The sequence below is a fragment of the Cetorhinus maximus genome, chromosome 28, assembly GCF_964194155.1.
Source record: "Cetorhinus maximus chromosome 28, sCetMax3.hap1.1, whole genome shotgun sequence".
Classification (NCBI taxonomy): Eukaryota; Metazoa; Chordata; class Chondrichthyes; order Lamniformes; family Cetorhinidae; genus Cetorhinus; species Cetorhinus maximus.
Genome location: NC_135906.1, coordinates 9,789,428 through 9,805,770, shown reverse-complemented (window position 1 = coordinate 9,805,770; position 16,343 = coordinate 9,789,428). Strand labels below are relative to the sequence as shown.

Here is a 16,343-nt window from a genome sequence, read left to right as displayed (position 1 = left end):
GGTTTAGATCTTGCTGTGGACCCTTGGTTGCTCCAACAGACTTGACTAATTACTCAATTATCTGACTGACATGTATTGGTCTTTTGAATTCAGGTCACTTTTGTAGCTCAGAATTAGTAGGAGCCCTGGCACTATACCTTGGGACTCCCATTTGGGATATAATTTCCATTAAAAAAAATCAAGGGGGTTGGTGTGTCAGCACCTGCCCTCCTATTAAATCATGTCACCTGACCTCTACTAGGTTGTTTTCATTCATATAACAATCGAGTTTGTTCCCAATGATTATTTCATTTTATTTGGTCTGTTGTTGACGTAAGGCTAATGCGTTTGTAGTTACCAGAGTTTTTATTACCTTGTTGAAAGTATGTGACCCAACCCAGCATTCAGTTCTAATGTGTTCCCCCATGACTGGTTCCCCGCCCTCTCAACCTAAACATACAGTCTGTGATCATGCCGTGCCTATCCACACCTGCCAGTGGAACATGCATTCTGTAGCTCTTGGTGACTCCTTTCACCTGCTACTATTTTCCACGTAAAAGGAGAGAAAACCGTGAGGAACTAAAGAGAGAGAGAAAGAAAAGGCTCATCAGAAGAGACAATATTGAAAGAGTCAGCAAACACGAAGATGACAGAAACCGGTCAGAGAGGGCGAGAAAGGCAGTGCAAAACCATGGCGTACAACACCATGAGAAATCCAGAATTGAGTTAGCTAAGCTATATCTGCGGCTCATGGTAGTTTGGAGTTTGTCCTTATTCCAACCCTGAAACAAAAACAAAAAATGCTGGAAACGCTCAGCAGGTTAAGCAGTTTCTGTGGAGAAAACTAGATGTTCACAAAGGGTCCTAAAGATTTTAAAACAGCAGCTTTGTCCTCTTCATAGATGGGTCCTGACCTACTGCACGCTTCTAACATTTTCTGTCCTCATTTTAGATTTCCAGCATGAGCAGCATTTTGTTTTTTTGTTCTTATTTAGATCTAGTTTAAGCTCATTAATCTTGTTTCCCTTCTGCCTATGACGTGGAATAATTCAGTTACCAAACGGATGTGGTATTCTTCAAGTAGGATTGAGGCAGAAAGCAATGTCAAGTGTTGCTTTCAGCTCTGTCTATAAGGAATGTAGTGGACATATTTATAGGAAGACTTCTTGCTTACCTTTGGAGTTCTGCTTGGGTCAGATGCTTTCCTGCTTCCATTGCAAATATAACTGGCATGTGGTACTGTTTTGCTTTTCTCTCATATCACCTCCTCTAGCACATTTAGTGCAGGAACAAGAAGTTGCATTTAAATAGCTCCTTTAACGTGAAATACCCCAGGATGTTTCATCAGAATGTTATCAAGCAAAATTTGACGCATCCACGTATGGAGGTATTAGGACAGAAAAGGTGTTAATTTTTAATCAATGCCTTAAATGAGTTTTGCAAGGCTGAGGGGTTAAGAGAGGGAATTCCAGAGCTTGGGGCCTAGGCAGCTGAAGGCATGGTTGGCAATGGTGGAGCGATTTAAAGCAAGGATGCACAAAGGTCAGAACTAGAGGAGTGCAGAGATCTTGGAGGGTTATGAGGCTGGCGGAAGTTAGAGATGGGGAGGAACAAGGGATTTGAAAAGAAGCATGAGAATTTTAAAAGTGAAACGTTGCCGGACTGGAAGCCAGTGCAGGTCAGTGAGCACAGGGCTTGGTGAGTAAATGGAACTTGGGTGAGTGCTAGGATATGGACAACAGAGTTTTGGATGAGCTCAAGTTTATCACAGAGTGGCTACCATACAGAAGGAGGCTAATTGGCCTGTCTTGTCCGTACCAGCTGTCTGCAAGAGCAGCTTACCTTTATGGATGATGCTAGTCTGCCCATTGCTCCTGTACAGTCTAAGTCAGCATGCTCTGACTGTCTATTGTAGCCGAGAGGGTTTGAAGCTGAATGCTGTTCCTTTTGGTGACTTTCTGTTCTATCACGGCTGAATTTCATTATTGCATTGTACAGTTTATAAGTCTTTTCAGATTGTTAACAACTATGATCAGGAGGGGGCTCTGAATAGCTCATTCACTGTGCATGCATTAAAACGAAGCCCATCTCATAAATTGCTGAAAGTTGTCCTGTTCCCAGAGGTCTTTAAGAAGCAATTAACATGAATTTAATGTGCGGGTTGGAGGGAGAAAAGGACATTTTGATCCCTGTATTGGTGTTAAAATTGCCACATTCTGTACACTGGCTACAAAGCTCCTCGCTCAATTCCTAAATTCACTTTCTAATTTAATGCAACATGTTCACAAAATGAAGTCGAAACAACATTTAGTGTGAAATGACAGCTCATGTTCTTCCAGCTAGTTCTGAGGAAGGAAAACAAAACAGAGCCTGCTATCTCATATCTGGGTGATTGTAAATGTGTTAAAGTCCCCTCTTTGCTCTGTGAAAATTTTTTTGTAACTCCAGTTTTGGAAGTAGCAAACACAGAATTTGCCTCTTAATGCTGAAGTTCTATTTTTTAAAATACAATTTTTTTTTAAGGAACCTTTTATTTTTTAAAAAAAATTACGGTAAATGGAGAGCTAAAGCCCTGTGGTTTAACTTACGCCAAGTCCCAGTTCCCTATCACCACTGTACTTGCTGACCTTCATTGGCTCCCGATGAAGCAAAGTCTTGATTTTAAAACTCTCCTCCTTGTCTTCAAATCCCTCTATGGCCTCGCCCTCCCTATCCCTATAATCTTCCCCAGCCCCACAGCCCTCCGAGATACCTGTGCTCTTCTAATTCTGACCTCTTGTGACCTCCAATTTAATTGTTTCACCATTGTTGGCCGTGTCTTCAGCTGTCTGGGCCCCAAGCTCTGGAATTTCCTCGTTACACCTCTCTGCCTCTCTACCTCACTTTCGTTCTTTGAGTCACTAAAATTACCTCTTTGACCAGGCTTTTGGTTATCTGGCCTAATATCTCCTTATGTGGCTTGATGTCACACTTTGTTTTATAATGCTCTTGCGAAGTGTTTTGGGGTGTTATATTGAAGTTGCTATTTAGATATAAGCTTTTGTTGTATGGACAAAAAGACCAAATTTCAAATCCCCTGTTTGCCATTGTTCACTTTTTTCAACATTTCCTTTCTCCCATGTTTCTTTTAAAATATGAAAGCATTCACTTGGGATTAGAATCCTATATTCCTTTATTTGCTGGGGCAGAATTATATTTAAATGAATAAAATGAAATATTTTACCAGTTTTAAATCTAAAATAAAACAGTAATTGTAATGAGGGGTGATAGCAGACAGACGCAAAGGAAGGTGCCTGTGATTATTAGCAGTTTCAGCATTTAGGCTAAAAATAATCACATGACTAAGTCTCATGAAGCAGTATACATATCAGCTGTACCTAATGTAAAAGCAGAGTTCAAATTTACTGGAAATGCACTAATATAATGTAATAAATCAATTTTTTTTCTGGAGGAGGGGAAGTATGCTTCCAAAAAACTTGTAGGATATAAATGTCAGCAATTTTAATTCCCACCAACCATATACCCTTCCATTTCATTGTGTTCCCCTCTCCTCTTTGCTTCCCGTAGCCTAATTATGGTCTTACCCCTGCTCCACTTGGTGTTAAATCCCCTGATCTGGCTCCCACTCCCCTTTGTCCATGGCCCAATTCTAATCCTGCTGTTTGTTGCTGTCCTTGTATCCAGTGGTTCTGGGGATACCAGTCAAAGATCACACACAGCCAAAGGGTAGGTACTCCTTAACAAATTCCATTTTATCCAGTACATTCAATGCAACACCGCAACTCCACTGCCCACCTAAAACAGAATTTCCATTTACAAGCTGCAAATTTGACATTGTTGTTGTCAGCGTTACTTTCTGGCTCTGGCTATTAGTGGTCGGATAGTAGCTCATGTCCTTGTGGCTGCTCCATTACATGTGTCAGTGAAATGGTAGATAATCCCAAACTAATCTTGCTTTGTTGTGGAGTTGAACAGCTGTTGGTACTGAGCAAGGATGGTAAATGTTTGTTTTTTGCGTTTACTGTGGTATTAGCCCCGGTTGCTCAAGTTTCCTACCCTTATGCCCTCTCAAAGGGCTGCCACCCAGTCTCTGGTTGATGTTCTCATCTGAAATGCTGATGGGGGTGGGGTGGGTGGATGAGATGCTTTGGCGTGCAGTACGACTGAATATATTTGAAAGGTGTGCACTGAATGCAGATTGATATGTTTGCTAATCTCTGCAAAGTGTGCCTTCGGAGTCATATTACATGCTTTACTCTTTGCTGTCTCACAGCTGCCTGTTTCGGTGATTGTGTAAAACAGGCAGCAGAAGCTCGGCACTGAACGTGTTTTGCCTGAATTTCCAAAGGTTTACTGAAAGAACGACATGCCTGAAGCTATCGAATCACTGGCCTGCAGCCAGAAGGAAGTTGTTTTTATTGTGTTCTTGCTTTCGCAAAGTAACCAGCTGGAAGCAGCGTGTATCAGTATCAGTGCTGCTGTGGGCTGCTGTTCTTTAATGTGTATGATAGGAAGGTGTGTGGTTTACTGCAGACTGCTCAGCCAGCCTGTGCATTAGTTGCCTCGTTGAGTGAAGCCAGGATGTTGTTCAAGTCTCGCTGGTAAAATTAGCTCCCTTTTTCTCTGCTGTGTAACTGTTGATGCCAAGAGCCAAAGAAAGAGGAATCCTACGGATCTATGTTTTAAAATCATGAATCAGTGTTCAGAGGTGATCTGTCAACAAGCTGCTGATCACAAAGGGTCGAAGATGTCCTCTGCCTTGCAAAAACTTGAGAACTTGGCCATAAGACTGTTTAACAGGAGTACAAGGGGTTCTCCACAGGACTTTGAGGCAGGTTCAGAAAGTGATAGCCGACAGGAGTCGGAGTACTGTTTAGCCTGGAACTTGCACAGTGAGTGTCTATTTATGTGTTAAAAGCCTTTCCTTTTTTTAGATCAATTTAATGCTCGACTGAATTCCCCTGCTACTGTTAATTAAATGCTCAATGTGGTATCATTTCTTAATTGCAGTGTACCTGAATACTTGCTCATAGCTGAAGGGCTTTGAGCCATAATGAAATGTCTGAATTAAGAACATTGTGAAAAGCTGTTTGCTTAATCTACTGTGCAGTACTTTGATGGAAAGCCCACAGGCAGCTTTGCACTTTAGGACCAAGCGCAGGTGCTGCAGCTCTTTGTGCAATGGACCGGACTGGCTCATCGCACACCATATTCTCACTTCCATGCATGTCAGGACTAAATGGCTCTCTCCAATGCTGTGTTTTACGTTTCGGTGATGCCACCGAGATGGTCATGTTGAATTCAGAGCAGCAGTAGGTTTCCCAGTTTGCTTCCTGCTTCCTGTTAAATTAAGGAGCATGCTGTAATTTGTCTCAGTTTCTCTTTTAAAAGGTGCGGGGATGGGATAGTGTACGCTGGCCTGTCGACTTGGGTTTGAATTCAGCTGGCAGTAATGGAGTTCAGGTCTCTGTATTGTCTGGTTAGTTACGTGGATCCTACACAGAATGACTCTGGCCAGTCTCTGCTCAGTTTGTCATGTGTTTTGGCCCAGAAAACACAACTACTCCTAGTGCAATAGGTGATGTTCCCGTGAGGTTGAGGTAGAGGAGTGAGAGCTTTACTGTGCATAATTATTCCTGACCTTGGGAGTGTCTGATGCTGACATTGAGCGCCTGCATTGAAAAACAGAATCACAAGGAGGCCATTTGGCCCATTGTGCCACCTCTTTGAAAAGCTATCCGAATATCCCATTCCCCTATTTTTTCCTCAGTGTTGTAAATGTTTTATTTTTCAAATATTTATTCCCTTTTTGAAAGTCACTATTGAATCTGCTTTTAGGCAGTGCATTCCAGATCATAAGCTTGGTGCTTAAAAAAAAATTCTCCTCCTATCCCCTCTGGTCCTTCTGCCATTTATCATAAATCTGTGCCCTTCAGTTACCAGACCCGTTCATAAGTGAAAACAGTTTCTCTTCATTAACTATCAAAATCCCTCATAATTTTAATAGCTTTATCAAGTTATCCTGCCACCTTCAAAAATGTATGCATGTGAACCCTCGGGTCTTTCTGTTCCTGCACACCCTTTAAAGTTATAGTTTTTAAGTTTATATTGCCTCTCCTTATTCTTCCTCCCAACATACAGCAGTTCACACACACGAAACTTAATGCAGATAAGTATGCCCACTTTACCAGTCTATGCCCTTCTGAAGTCTGCAACAGTCCTTTCCCTGATTCCTACATTTCCAAGGTTTGTGTCATTTCCAAACTTTAAAATCATGCCCAAGGCTGGATCATTATATGAAAAAGAGCAGTGGTCTTGATACCAACCCCTGGGGGATCAAAAGTCTTCTGGAAGATTGTGCTACCTTCATCAGCTCTCTGTATTTTCATCAAAAATCTCAAAGAAAATTATTACATTTGTCAGCACTAATGTCTCCCATCTTAATGTGTACAAAATTCACACACAAAGATCAAGACTCCTTTTGGATGTCCTCTGTGAATTCAAGGAGGGTCCTCCTGAAAAAGATTCTGTATTCATTGACTGGTCATTCCTTAGTTAGAACCATAGTTAGAACCTTGGTAGGCCACATTTGGAGTGCTGTGAACAGGGCTTGAGATAGTGCAAAAAATACTAGAACTGAGAGGGTGCAACTTTCATTAAAGACTGAACAGGCTGAGGCTCCTTTCTTATGATCTGCAAAAATAATTAAATAGTTCACTTGGTAGACATATAAAAGATGATCCTATTTGTGTGGGAATCCAAAACTAGGGTCCATAAATGTGATGGTTACTAATGAATCCAATAAGGAATTCAGGAGAAACTATTTTACCTGGAGATTGATAAGAATGCTACATGGAGCAGTTGCTGCAAACAGTATAAATGTATATAAAGGGGAGCTCAATTAGCACAAAGGAGAATGAAATAGGATATGTTGATAGCATGAAATGAAATAAGGTTGGAGGATGCTTATGTAGAGCATAAGTACAGGCTAGACTAGTTGGGCCAAATGGCCTTGTTTCTGCGGTATAAAATTCTACACAATTAATTCTATATAATACATTTTAGTTGAATCCTCGATTGTGCTGCTTTCAGCTATTTCTCTGTTATGTTTAGCTTTAGTATGGTCTTTAAAACAATACCCTTGTCTTGTTCTTCTCAAGCTCTGCCTGTTAGAGTTCTAGAAAAAGTGATGTCTGCAGATGTTAAACTAAAAGGTGCCAAATTCAAGAGAGAAAGCACTGCAAGTTTACGACATGTGTGTGGGATCTGGCTTTGCATCCTAAGAAAGGTATCTTTTTAGCTGACATTGAGATTATCCATGTCCTGAGCAATCAACTGTTGTTGCTGGCTAATGAATAAGTATCTGGCCATTTTGTTAAATAACCTGCACAGCAACATATTTGGACAATAACAGTGCACATGCTAATGTGTCTTCCACTCGCGAAACACTTGGTATGGTTCACTTTGAATGAACACCTTGATGCGAGGTCAGGGTGGGTTGCTTAACCTGTGACTCCATACCTTGTCAGGAGCTGAACAGTAGCACAAAGAGCAGCCATATTCTTTCTGTTGCTGTGCAAGATGTATAGACCTGGTTCACATGGAGCATTTCCAGTCACTGTGGAGATTTCAAAGAGGATTGTTTACTTTTTCCGCTAACTGCAGAAATCAGTTGAGTGGAAGTGAATTCCAGGACGGTTGAAACTGTGTGAAAGTTGTTAGCTATTTTAGGTCTGTCAAAACCGAATACAAAAAGATGCTTGGCTCTTTTTTGAGGAGCTGAGACTTCATGCCAGTATGTTATGAAGCTTTCATGTTTTGATAGATTCAAGTACTGTCTAGGTAGGCCAGCAAATCACTTTGGGAAATCGCTGACAATACCATGTTTAGCAAGGCTGCCTTGTTGAGTTTACCATTGATTTTTTTTCATGGAGAAAATGGAATATCCTGATTCCTGTCTCCCCTCACAGCCTACGCCACCCTCCCTCCCCCCCCCCAACTTCCTCAAGCTCAAATTCACCCGCCAGCACGTGTTCTGTGCCATGGAGGAAAGAATGGTCATAAACAGAACAGAGATTTCCCATATGGCTCTAAGGGTTTAACCAGCAAGTAGCTAAACCACTAAGTTCAGAAGCTCCGACATTACATGATCACTCCGTGCTGCCTTAGTTGGGCAAAAGCAGAGGCCGCTATCATTGCTCTTGGGATAGCAATGGGGAGTGGTAACCATGACCATTGGTGGAAATCTACATTTGTGGATGTAGGTTGGAGATGGGAACAATTTTCCCAGCTATACCCAATATTGTAGAATAGCATGTCAACACTCGCAGTCAAGGCTCTCACATGAATATTGTTATGATCCCTGTGGGGATCAACAAATCAAAAGAACCAAATTTACCAATCGGCCCAAATGAAAAAAAAACATTTTTAAAAAATATATTCATTCATGGGATGTGGACGTCGCTGGCTAGGCCAGCATTTATTGCCCATCGCTAATTGCTCTTGGGAAGACCAACTGGACAAGATTTCACCTTTTTATAACTTTCACTTTAACAATCAAACCAAAACCAGCATGGTGTTGGGGGTAGTATATTAGCATGGATAGAGGATTGGCTAACTAATAGTTGGGATAAGGGGGGTATTTTCAGGATGGCAACCTGTAACTTGTGGAGTGCCACAGGGATCAGTGCTGGGGCCACAATTATTTACAATATATATCAATGACTTGGATGAGGGAAGTGAATGCACTATCACCAAGTTTGCGGATGACACAAAAATAGGTGGGAAGGCAAGTGCTGAGGATGACACAGAGTCTACAGAGGTATATAGACAGGTTAAGTAAGTGGGCAAAAACTTGGCAGATGGAATATAATGTGGGAAAATATGAGGTTATGAACTTCGGCAGGAAGAATAGAGGAGCTGAATATTACTTAAATGGAGAAAGGCTGAAGAAAGCTGCAACACAGAGGGATATGGTGGTCCTCATGCATGAATCCCAAAAAGCTAGTATACAAGTTCAGGTAATAGGGAAGCCAAATGGAATGTTGGCCTTTATTTCAAAGGGAATGGAGTAAAAGAAATAGGGAAGTCTTGCTAAAACTATACAAGGTACTAGTTAGACCGCACCTTGAATAGTTTTGGTCCCCTTATCTAAGGAAAGATATACTGGCATTGGAGGCAGCCCAGAGAAGATTCACTAGGTTTATCCCAGGTATGCATGGATTTTCTTATGAGGAGAGGTTAAATAGATTGGGCCTGTACTCAATTGGAGTTTAGATGAATGAGAGGTGACCTTATTGAAACAAGTAAGATTCTTAAGGGGCTTGACAGAGTAGATGCTGAAAAGATGTTTCCCCTTGTGGGAGAGTCTAGGACCGGAAGGGCATAATCTCAGAGTAAGGGGTCGCCCATTTAAGAGAGAGATGAGGAGGAATTTCTTCTCAGGGGGTAGTGAATATGTGGAATTCTTTACTGCTGAGGGCTGTAGAGGCTGGGTCATTAGGTATATTCAAGGCTGAGGTAGACAGATTTTTAATCAGTAAGGGAACTAAGGGTTATGGGGAAAAGGCAGGAAAGTGGAGTTGAGGATTATCAGATCAGCCATGAACTTGTTGAATGGTGGAGCAGACTCGATAGGCCGAATGGCCTACTTCTGCTCCTATGTCTTATGGTCGTATTGTCTTAAATTAATCATGAATTAACAGGCAAATCACGGACAATATAAATTACACATTAAATAGCAGTCAAAACAAAGATAGACCTCTCAGATTTACTGGACAGACCACATGGCACCAATTTCAGCCACAAAGTCCTTCAAACCTCTGATCTTCCTCGAGTAGATTCCAGCTCCTGTTCTTCAAAGATTAGCACTGATTCTTATCTGACAGCAGCTTCTCCTCAATCTGAAATCTACGGGTATAATCTTCAACAAGTTGATACGCTTCTCCGGAACCTTCTCAGCTCTACTCACGACAGCCCTGATTTGCGTGGGTCCAACAGTACTGCTTTATATCTGAACCGTCAGTGAGAACCCTGTGTACTGTATGGCTGGTTCTGGTCATCAGTTCCTTTTAAAGTAACTGAAATAGTGACAGGAACATTATTTTTCCCTTATCCCTGTTTCTCAGATCCAGCCTTCAGGTTCCCATTTTTCAACTGCACAACAGCCTTCTCCTCCCTCGTAAACCTGGCCATATGGAGCCCGTTTTCATGCCAGCTGGGGGCACATGGAAGGAGGTGATGTATGTGTATGTGTTCCAGCGGATGCCCAGACTCTCACTGTCCCCAGCCTGACTTGGGTCTTCTGTTCAGCTCCACGCTCAAGCTGCTGCGTCCCAGTCCCCCAGAAGCCTCCAGCACAACTTTGCATGGCTGGGCCCTATGGGCGTGCTCTAGCCTTTCGGCGATGCCTTCTTGCTATGCTCACCGGAAGCCCACTCTGGCGCCTCTCCTGGACCCCCGTGAGCACTGCTCACTCAGATTCCACAAACTACTGGATTCCAAAACAACATGGGAGTCTGCAACTCGCTGTCTGAAAGGGTGGTTGAGTCAGTAACTCGTAACATTTAAGAAGGATTTAGATATGCATGTGCGTTACCATAGCCTCCAGGGCTATGGACCAAGCGCTGGAAAATGGGATTAGTGTAGTCAGATCTTTGTTGATCGGTGTGGACACGATGGGATGAATGGCCTCCTGTGCTGTAAACACCAATGAGTCTATAACATAGCCATGATAGCCTTGGTGGCCAGGTTGTGCCGTGGAATTGTACTTCACCACACCTTCTTGAAACATGTAATCTTTGCATGTGTGATTTTATTGGCTGAAACGAAAAAAATCTAGAGGCAGTCCATCAATAACAAGCTGCAACATTTCTCAAGCTACCTTAACCGGTAAAAATTTGAGTTTCTTTACTTCTATGCAGTAGTCAGCGGCACAACTTGCTTTTTTGTGACACCTTTAATGTAGTAAAACACCCCGAGGCACTTCACAGGAGTGTTATCAAACAAAATTTGACACTGAGGTACTAGACAAGATGACCAAGAGTTTGGATATGGAGGTAGTTTTTAAGGAGCTACTTAAGGGGACAGAAAAGCTAGAAAGATGGGGAGAGTTAGGGAGCCAATTCCAGTACTTAGGACCCTGCTGGGTGGAGCAGGCTGAATGGGCCTTCTCCTGTTTCTACGTGTCTCTGATTGGTAGGCTTAGGGTCTGAGCTTCGGAAACCCAATTTATAAAGCATTGCAGTCCTCTGACTGCCCTGAGATGTTGCTGTACACTTTGAGCTATAGCAGTTTACACAGTATAACAGTATTCTGCTGCTTGGTGAATGGTGTGTACACCCAGAAATGCTTAAGTGCTTGTGGCTATCAGAGCAGTGTGCTGGAATTGAGCTGTTGATGGAAGGGTTTAAACAAAAGTTGAGAAAACAGAGACATGGTGCAGACAGAAAAAAATTACAGATGAAGGATGATGGAGCCATAAAAAATAAGAGGCCAAATTCGCGCTTGCTCCCACTTGGCTACACCATGAGTGCACCTTCCTTGGCCATCAAGTCCTGGGGTGGGACTTGAAAATCACAGCTTAAGCTCAGAGGTAGAGCTGCTACCCACTGCGCTACAAGACGTCCACAGATGAAATACGATGGAACAGAGGAGGGACACTAAATTGGCACTGGAAGCCAGGCACTGATGTAGTGGTTAAGCAAAATATAAGATCACATGGAGAAGTGAGGAGAAAAACAAAGCAGCCAGACTAAGGGCTGGACTATTGTGGGAGGAAATGGAGGGAGGGTGGCCAATAAAGGATGGCTCATAATTATGTTCAACAATACCAGCAAGCACAGTTTGGTAGTCTGTACTACTGGGGGAAACTACAGATACGTAACTAAAGGAGAGCATAGATTTGGGGTTAATTTGAAAGGATGCAAATTGTTCTGCAGGGTTAGGAAGGATAAAATAGGAATGTGGCTTTTTACTTGAACATGATAATTGAGATAAATTTAGATTGAATGGAGATGCTGAAAAGATAGTGGGTAAATGTAAATGGCATCAAGGGGGAAAAGGCCTTATTATAGAAGCTGTTATTGATACCTGGTGAAGAGAGAGTGAACTTGAAATAGTTTATTTAAATGAATGGTATTATGTTCAAACGATTATTCTGGCTGGCTTCAATTTATGAGGGATAATTCAGAAGGTTATAATACTACAAAAGAGTACAAAAGTGGTGCATACACAGAAGTGTAAGGAACCTACAGCCAGAGCGAGTGATGATATGCAGCAACAAGTGATTGAGGGTGTTACGATTGAGAACATCTAGAAAGAGAGACCACAATGTGATTATACTCCACCCTTTTCCAATTAGAAAGGTGGAATTTAAGGAGGAGAGGAGGAAACTAAGAGAGCAAAACAGTGACGCATTGGAAAGGAGGCGTGCAGAGGATAGATAGAATGCGTTGCTGACATTACACAGCAACCATATTCCACTGGGAAGTAAGTGCGGCAGAAGAAGAAGAAACCATTGAGAGAAAAGTGAAACATGTGGAGGACACGGCGAAGGGATAGCAAGAGTAAGTCTACAGATGGATTCGACAATAGACGTAATGTAGGAAAGCAGGGAAGTGAAAGGGCTGATCAGGAGATGTAAAATTGAAAATCCTAAAATGGTGTGAGAACAGGGAGCATAATCTGAAAGGCTTTTAAAACTATATTCATAGCAAACAGGCAGTTAAGGTAACAGTTGGGTCCTTTACAGATACCAAGGGTGAGATATCCATTGAATATAGTTACTTTTCATGTTAGATTTGCGGAGGTGGATCTTCCTAGCAACTTATCCTAGTAAACCCAATAACTTTTTAATTTGAGGTTGCTGCCAGGGGAACTAAGCCAACTGCAAAGTAATCATCTAGGCAAATGCAAAAGCAACAATGGACATGGACACCTTCACAAAAGGAACCAAGAGTTCATTTTACTATGGAGAAGTAACATTTCTAAGCCAAAATTCGAAAAAAAATATTAAGAAGGAAAAGATTTTAATATACAAACAATGATGTACAGATACTAAAAGTGGAAGGGGCATATGGCTGGGAAGTGCTCTACATTATGGGAGTAACAAGTGAAATTCATAGATGATAATGTGTGTGAAGGCTACAAACGCGAACCAAATTAACAGGTCTGAGCTAATGATTTGTATTAAGTTAGGTAAATTAGATTAAGTAGCAAATGCTATTGAGAATGGACAAAAGCAGCATCATTTACTTGCCATTAGGAGATTTCAAATACATTTATACCATTTAAGTGTACCTGTTTAAATGAATCAAGGAAAAGACCTGTGGCTGAAAACTGATCACTTGGACACCTTTTAAAAAGTGATATGAGGTAGCCCTAAGGAAAGCAAATAGAGGTTGTACTGCTACTATATATAGAGTACAAAATGAGGAGGACTAAGTCTGCATTAGGCTGTGGGATGTTCACAATTGGAATATCCTATCCAATTTTTGCTTTCTCACGTGGCAAAAGATATTGTGATTTAGGAAGAAGGAGCAGAGGAGAATGAGCAGGATAATACTGAATGTTACATTTTGAGAATTATCTACAAGAATAAGGATTACTTCAGACAAATGTTGCTGAAAGCCAAATGATTGAAATTTTTAAAAAGATGAAGGGATGGATATAATCCAGTGAGACCGTTTCTGATGGTACCTTTGGGGAATCATTGGAAAGGAGTTGTGCCTCGAAGTAAGACTGACAGACGTAACAATAGTTTATAAAGTGGAAATGAAGGGCCACTAAGCCTTAGAAACATGTGAGAGGCAATAATGAAATACCTGAAGAGATATGTAGGCTCATAAGAAGAAAGTGAAGTCTGACAAATTTATTTGAGTTCTTCATTTGAAGTAGTTGGAGGGCATAAGGAATGTATAATATGGATGATATACATTTTGATTTAATCAAATTTGAATGCGATGTCACACAGCCAATAGTCCCACAAGGCTGATAGACCCAGAATGGGGATCACTTCTGAAGTGGATCTAAAATTGGCTGAAGTCAGATGAACTAAGAGCAGCTGATTGGCATGGAAGGGGGTGCCTTAAGAATCATCTTTTTAGTTGTTACTGTTCATAATTTCGGGTAGTCGTCATATTGTTCTAGAGACATCTGGAACTGGAGAGGATGCAACATTGCCAGCTCAATTGATAAATGGATTTGGGTACTGAGCTAGGGAATTGTTTTGACTAAAGAAGGCCTTTAAGATTCTTAAGGTGTTTACACAGGTTGAACCCTGGTTTGTTTGAGATGAGCACAGCCTCTACAACAAAGTGGCACAAACTTGAGCTGAAAAGAGGGTGAACAGATGGCATAAATTTAACAACCTTGCACAGGCAATGGTGAGCGCATGCAGCAAACTGCTGGCGTGGCAGATAGTGTCGGCAGTTTCAAGGGGACCTTGATAGATATTTGGCTGAGAAAAGGATAGGAGAGATACAGTCATGTATGGCATTTCTTTTGAACTTGGAGAGTGGCCAGATATACTGCAATGATCTACTCCCATACAGCAGTACAGAGTCATAGAAATTACAGCCCAGGAGGAGTGCAGTCAGCCCATCAAGTCTTTGTCAGTGCTAGGCAAGTGGAGTTATCTAATCAAATTTCAATTCTCTGTATCCTTTTTACTATTCCTCTTCATACTCATCCAATTTCTTTTTAAGTGATGTTAGTCTATATCTCAATAGCTACTTGTGATAAAGCACAGTTTCCCATTTTATTAACCTGTGTAGGGAAAAGCATTTCTCATTACTCATTCCATCCTTTCAGTGATAATCGTGAGCCTGTCCCCCATGCTATCAATCCTACATTGTTTTATAGTGCTCCTGTGAAGTACCTTCGGACGTTGGTGCTAAATAAATATAAGTTGATGTACTTTTCAACAAGTGAAAACCATCTTGCACTTTTGAATTTACAAAATCTCAATTTTGAAAATCTCTTAGATTTTCCCCCAGCACCAACCCCCCACCCCTACCCTGCCCCCAACTTTCCCTGTTCCATTGAAAATAGTCTTAAGGCATTTGATGCTTAATAACTACTCTTTATTCCTGATATCAATCTAGTTAATATCAGGTGTTCCCTATCCATAGCTCAAGTACCTTTTGTAGAGGTGCTGTATCTATCTTCTTTGTAGTCTGTTTTAGTTTTTTCAAAAATGCTCCAGTTCACACATTTCTGTATTGAACTGCACCTGCCTCCTAACTGCCCAGTCTGCTGGCGTGTCTAAACCCTCCTGAGGTCTCCATTCTTTCTCACCATTTGCCATGCTCCCTAATTTGTTGTCAAAAAGCTTCAGTGCCACTCCTCTTACAACTATGTCAAATCAATTGTATACATAATTTTCCAATTTTGTAATGTTGGTAGAAACTGAGAGAACACACAACATGTTGGTTTTTAACCCTCAATGTTAATTGCTAGCAAGAGTTTGGCTTTGAGTCTTCACATTCAAAATTTCTGGACTGTGAGCTTAGCACAGCTCTTCTGGCAATGAATGACGCTGCCAGATTACGCAAGTAATCATGTTTTTTTCTCCCCGCCTTTGATCAATCTCTGTCAGATTTGCTGAAGTGTCTCTTTATAATTTCTAAGACATTTGGATCATATGAATCACGACAAAATATTCAAACTATTTAAAAATATTCAACACTCAATTCCATGGCGCATACATATTATTCAGTACCTGCTATTTCTAACCAGCAAAGCAACCAACAACTGGGTGGCTAATCCAATCTAGTTGAGTGACTGGGTTAAAATAACCCCATACGCTTATTGTTAGAAATTCGGCAGTGTCTTTTAAGCAATAGCATGTAAAGAGGAGGGATATGTTGATAAGTGGAGAAGTCATAAAGTAGGAGGAGGTTCGTATGGAACATAAACACTGGCTGAGACCAGTTGGGCCAAATGGCCTGTTTCTGTGCTTTAAATACTGTGCCTTGACAGAGTGAGCTCTACATTCTCCAGTGGTGGTGCCGGGGTACAGCTGTAATTGTTCTTTACAGACTATTCTGCTTTGTTAGTGTGGTTGCTGATCAGTTACCTTACATCTTTATAAGAGGTACTTTTTTAATTATACATTCTTGGGATATGGATGTGTCATGAACAACATCTTCATTTAATACAAAAACAGAATTACCTGGAAAAACTCAGCAGGTCTGGCAGCATCGGTGGAGAAGAAAATAATTTAATGCCCATCCCAAGTTGCCCTGGATGTTCTGGTGAGCCTTCTAACCACTGCAGTCCCTCTGGTGAAGTTACTCCTACAGTGCTGTTGGTTTGGAAGCCTTTGTTTTCCCGGCTAGGCTTTTCCAGTAGAGGTAAACCCA

At 41.4% G+C, this 16,343-nt stretch overlaps 1 protein-coding gene across 3 annotated transcripts in view; it reads left to right on the top strand.

The window, feature by feature from the left end:
* The window catches only part of LOC144668809 (cAMP-dependent protein kinase catalytic subunit alpha-like), a 162,219-nt gene that overhangs the window by 25,384 nt on the left and 120,492 nt on the right, over positions 1–16,343 (top strand). The window contains exon 1 of one of the 3 annotated variants that reach the window (XM_078531180.1): positions 4,377–4,871. The exons of 1 other annotated variant lie outside the window; for it this stretch is intronic. In XM_078531180.1, coding sequence (XP_078387306.1) covers positions 4,670–4,871 — 202 coding nt within the window. In that variant the 5' untranslated portion in view covers positions 4,377–4,669. Of the gene's footprint in view, positions 1–4,376; positions 4,872–12,333; positions 12,546–16,343 lie in introns of those variants that run through there. One more of the 3 variants, XM_078531182.1, reaches the window with a different exon arrangement.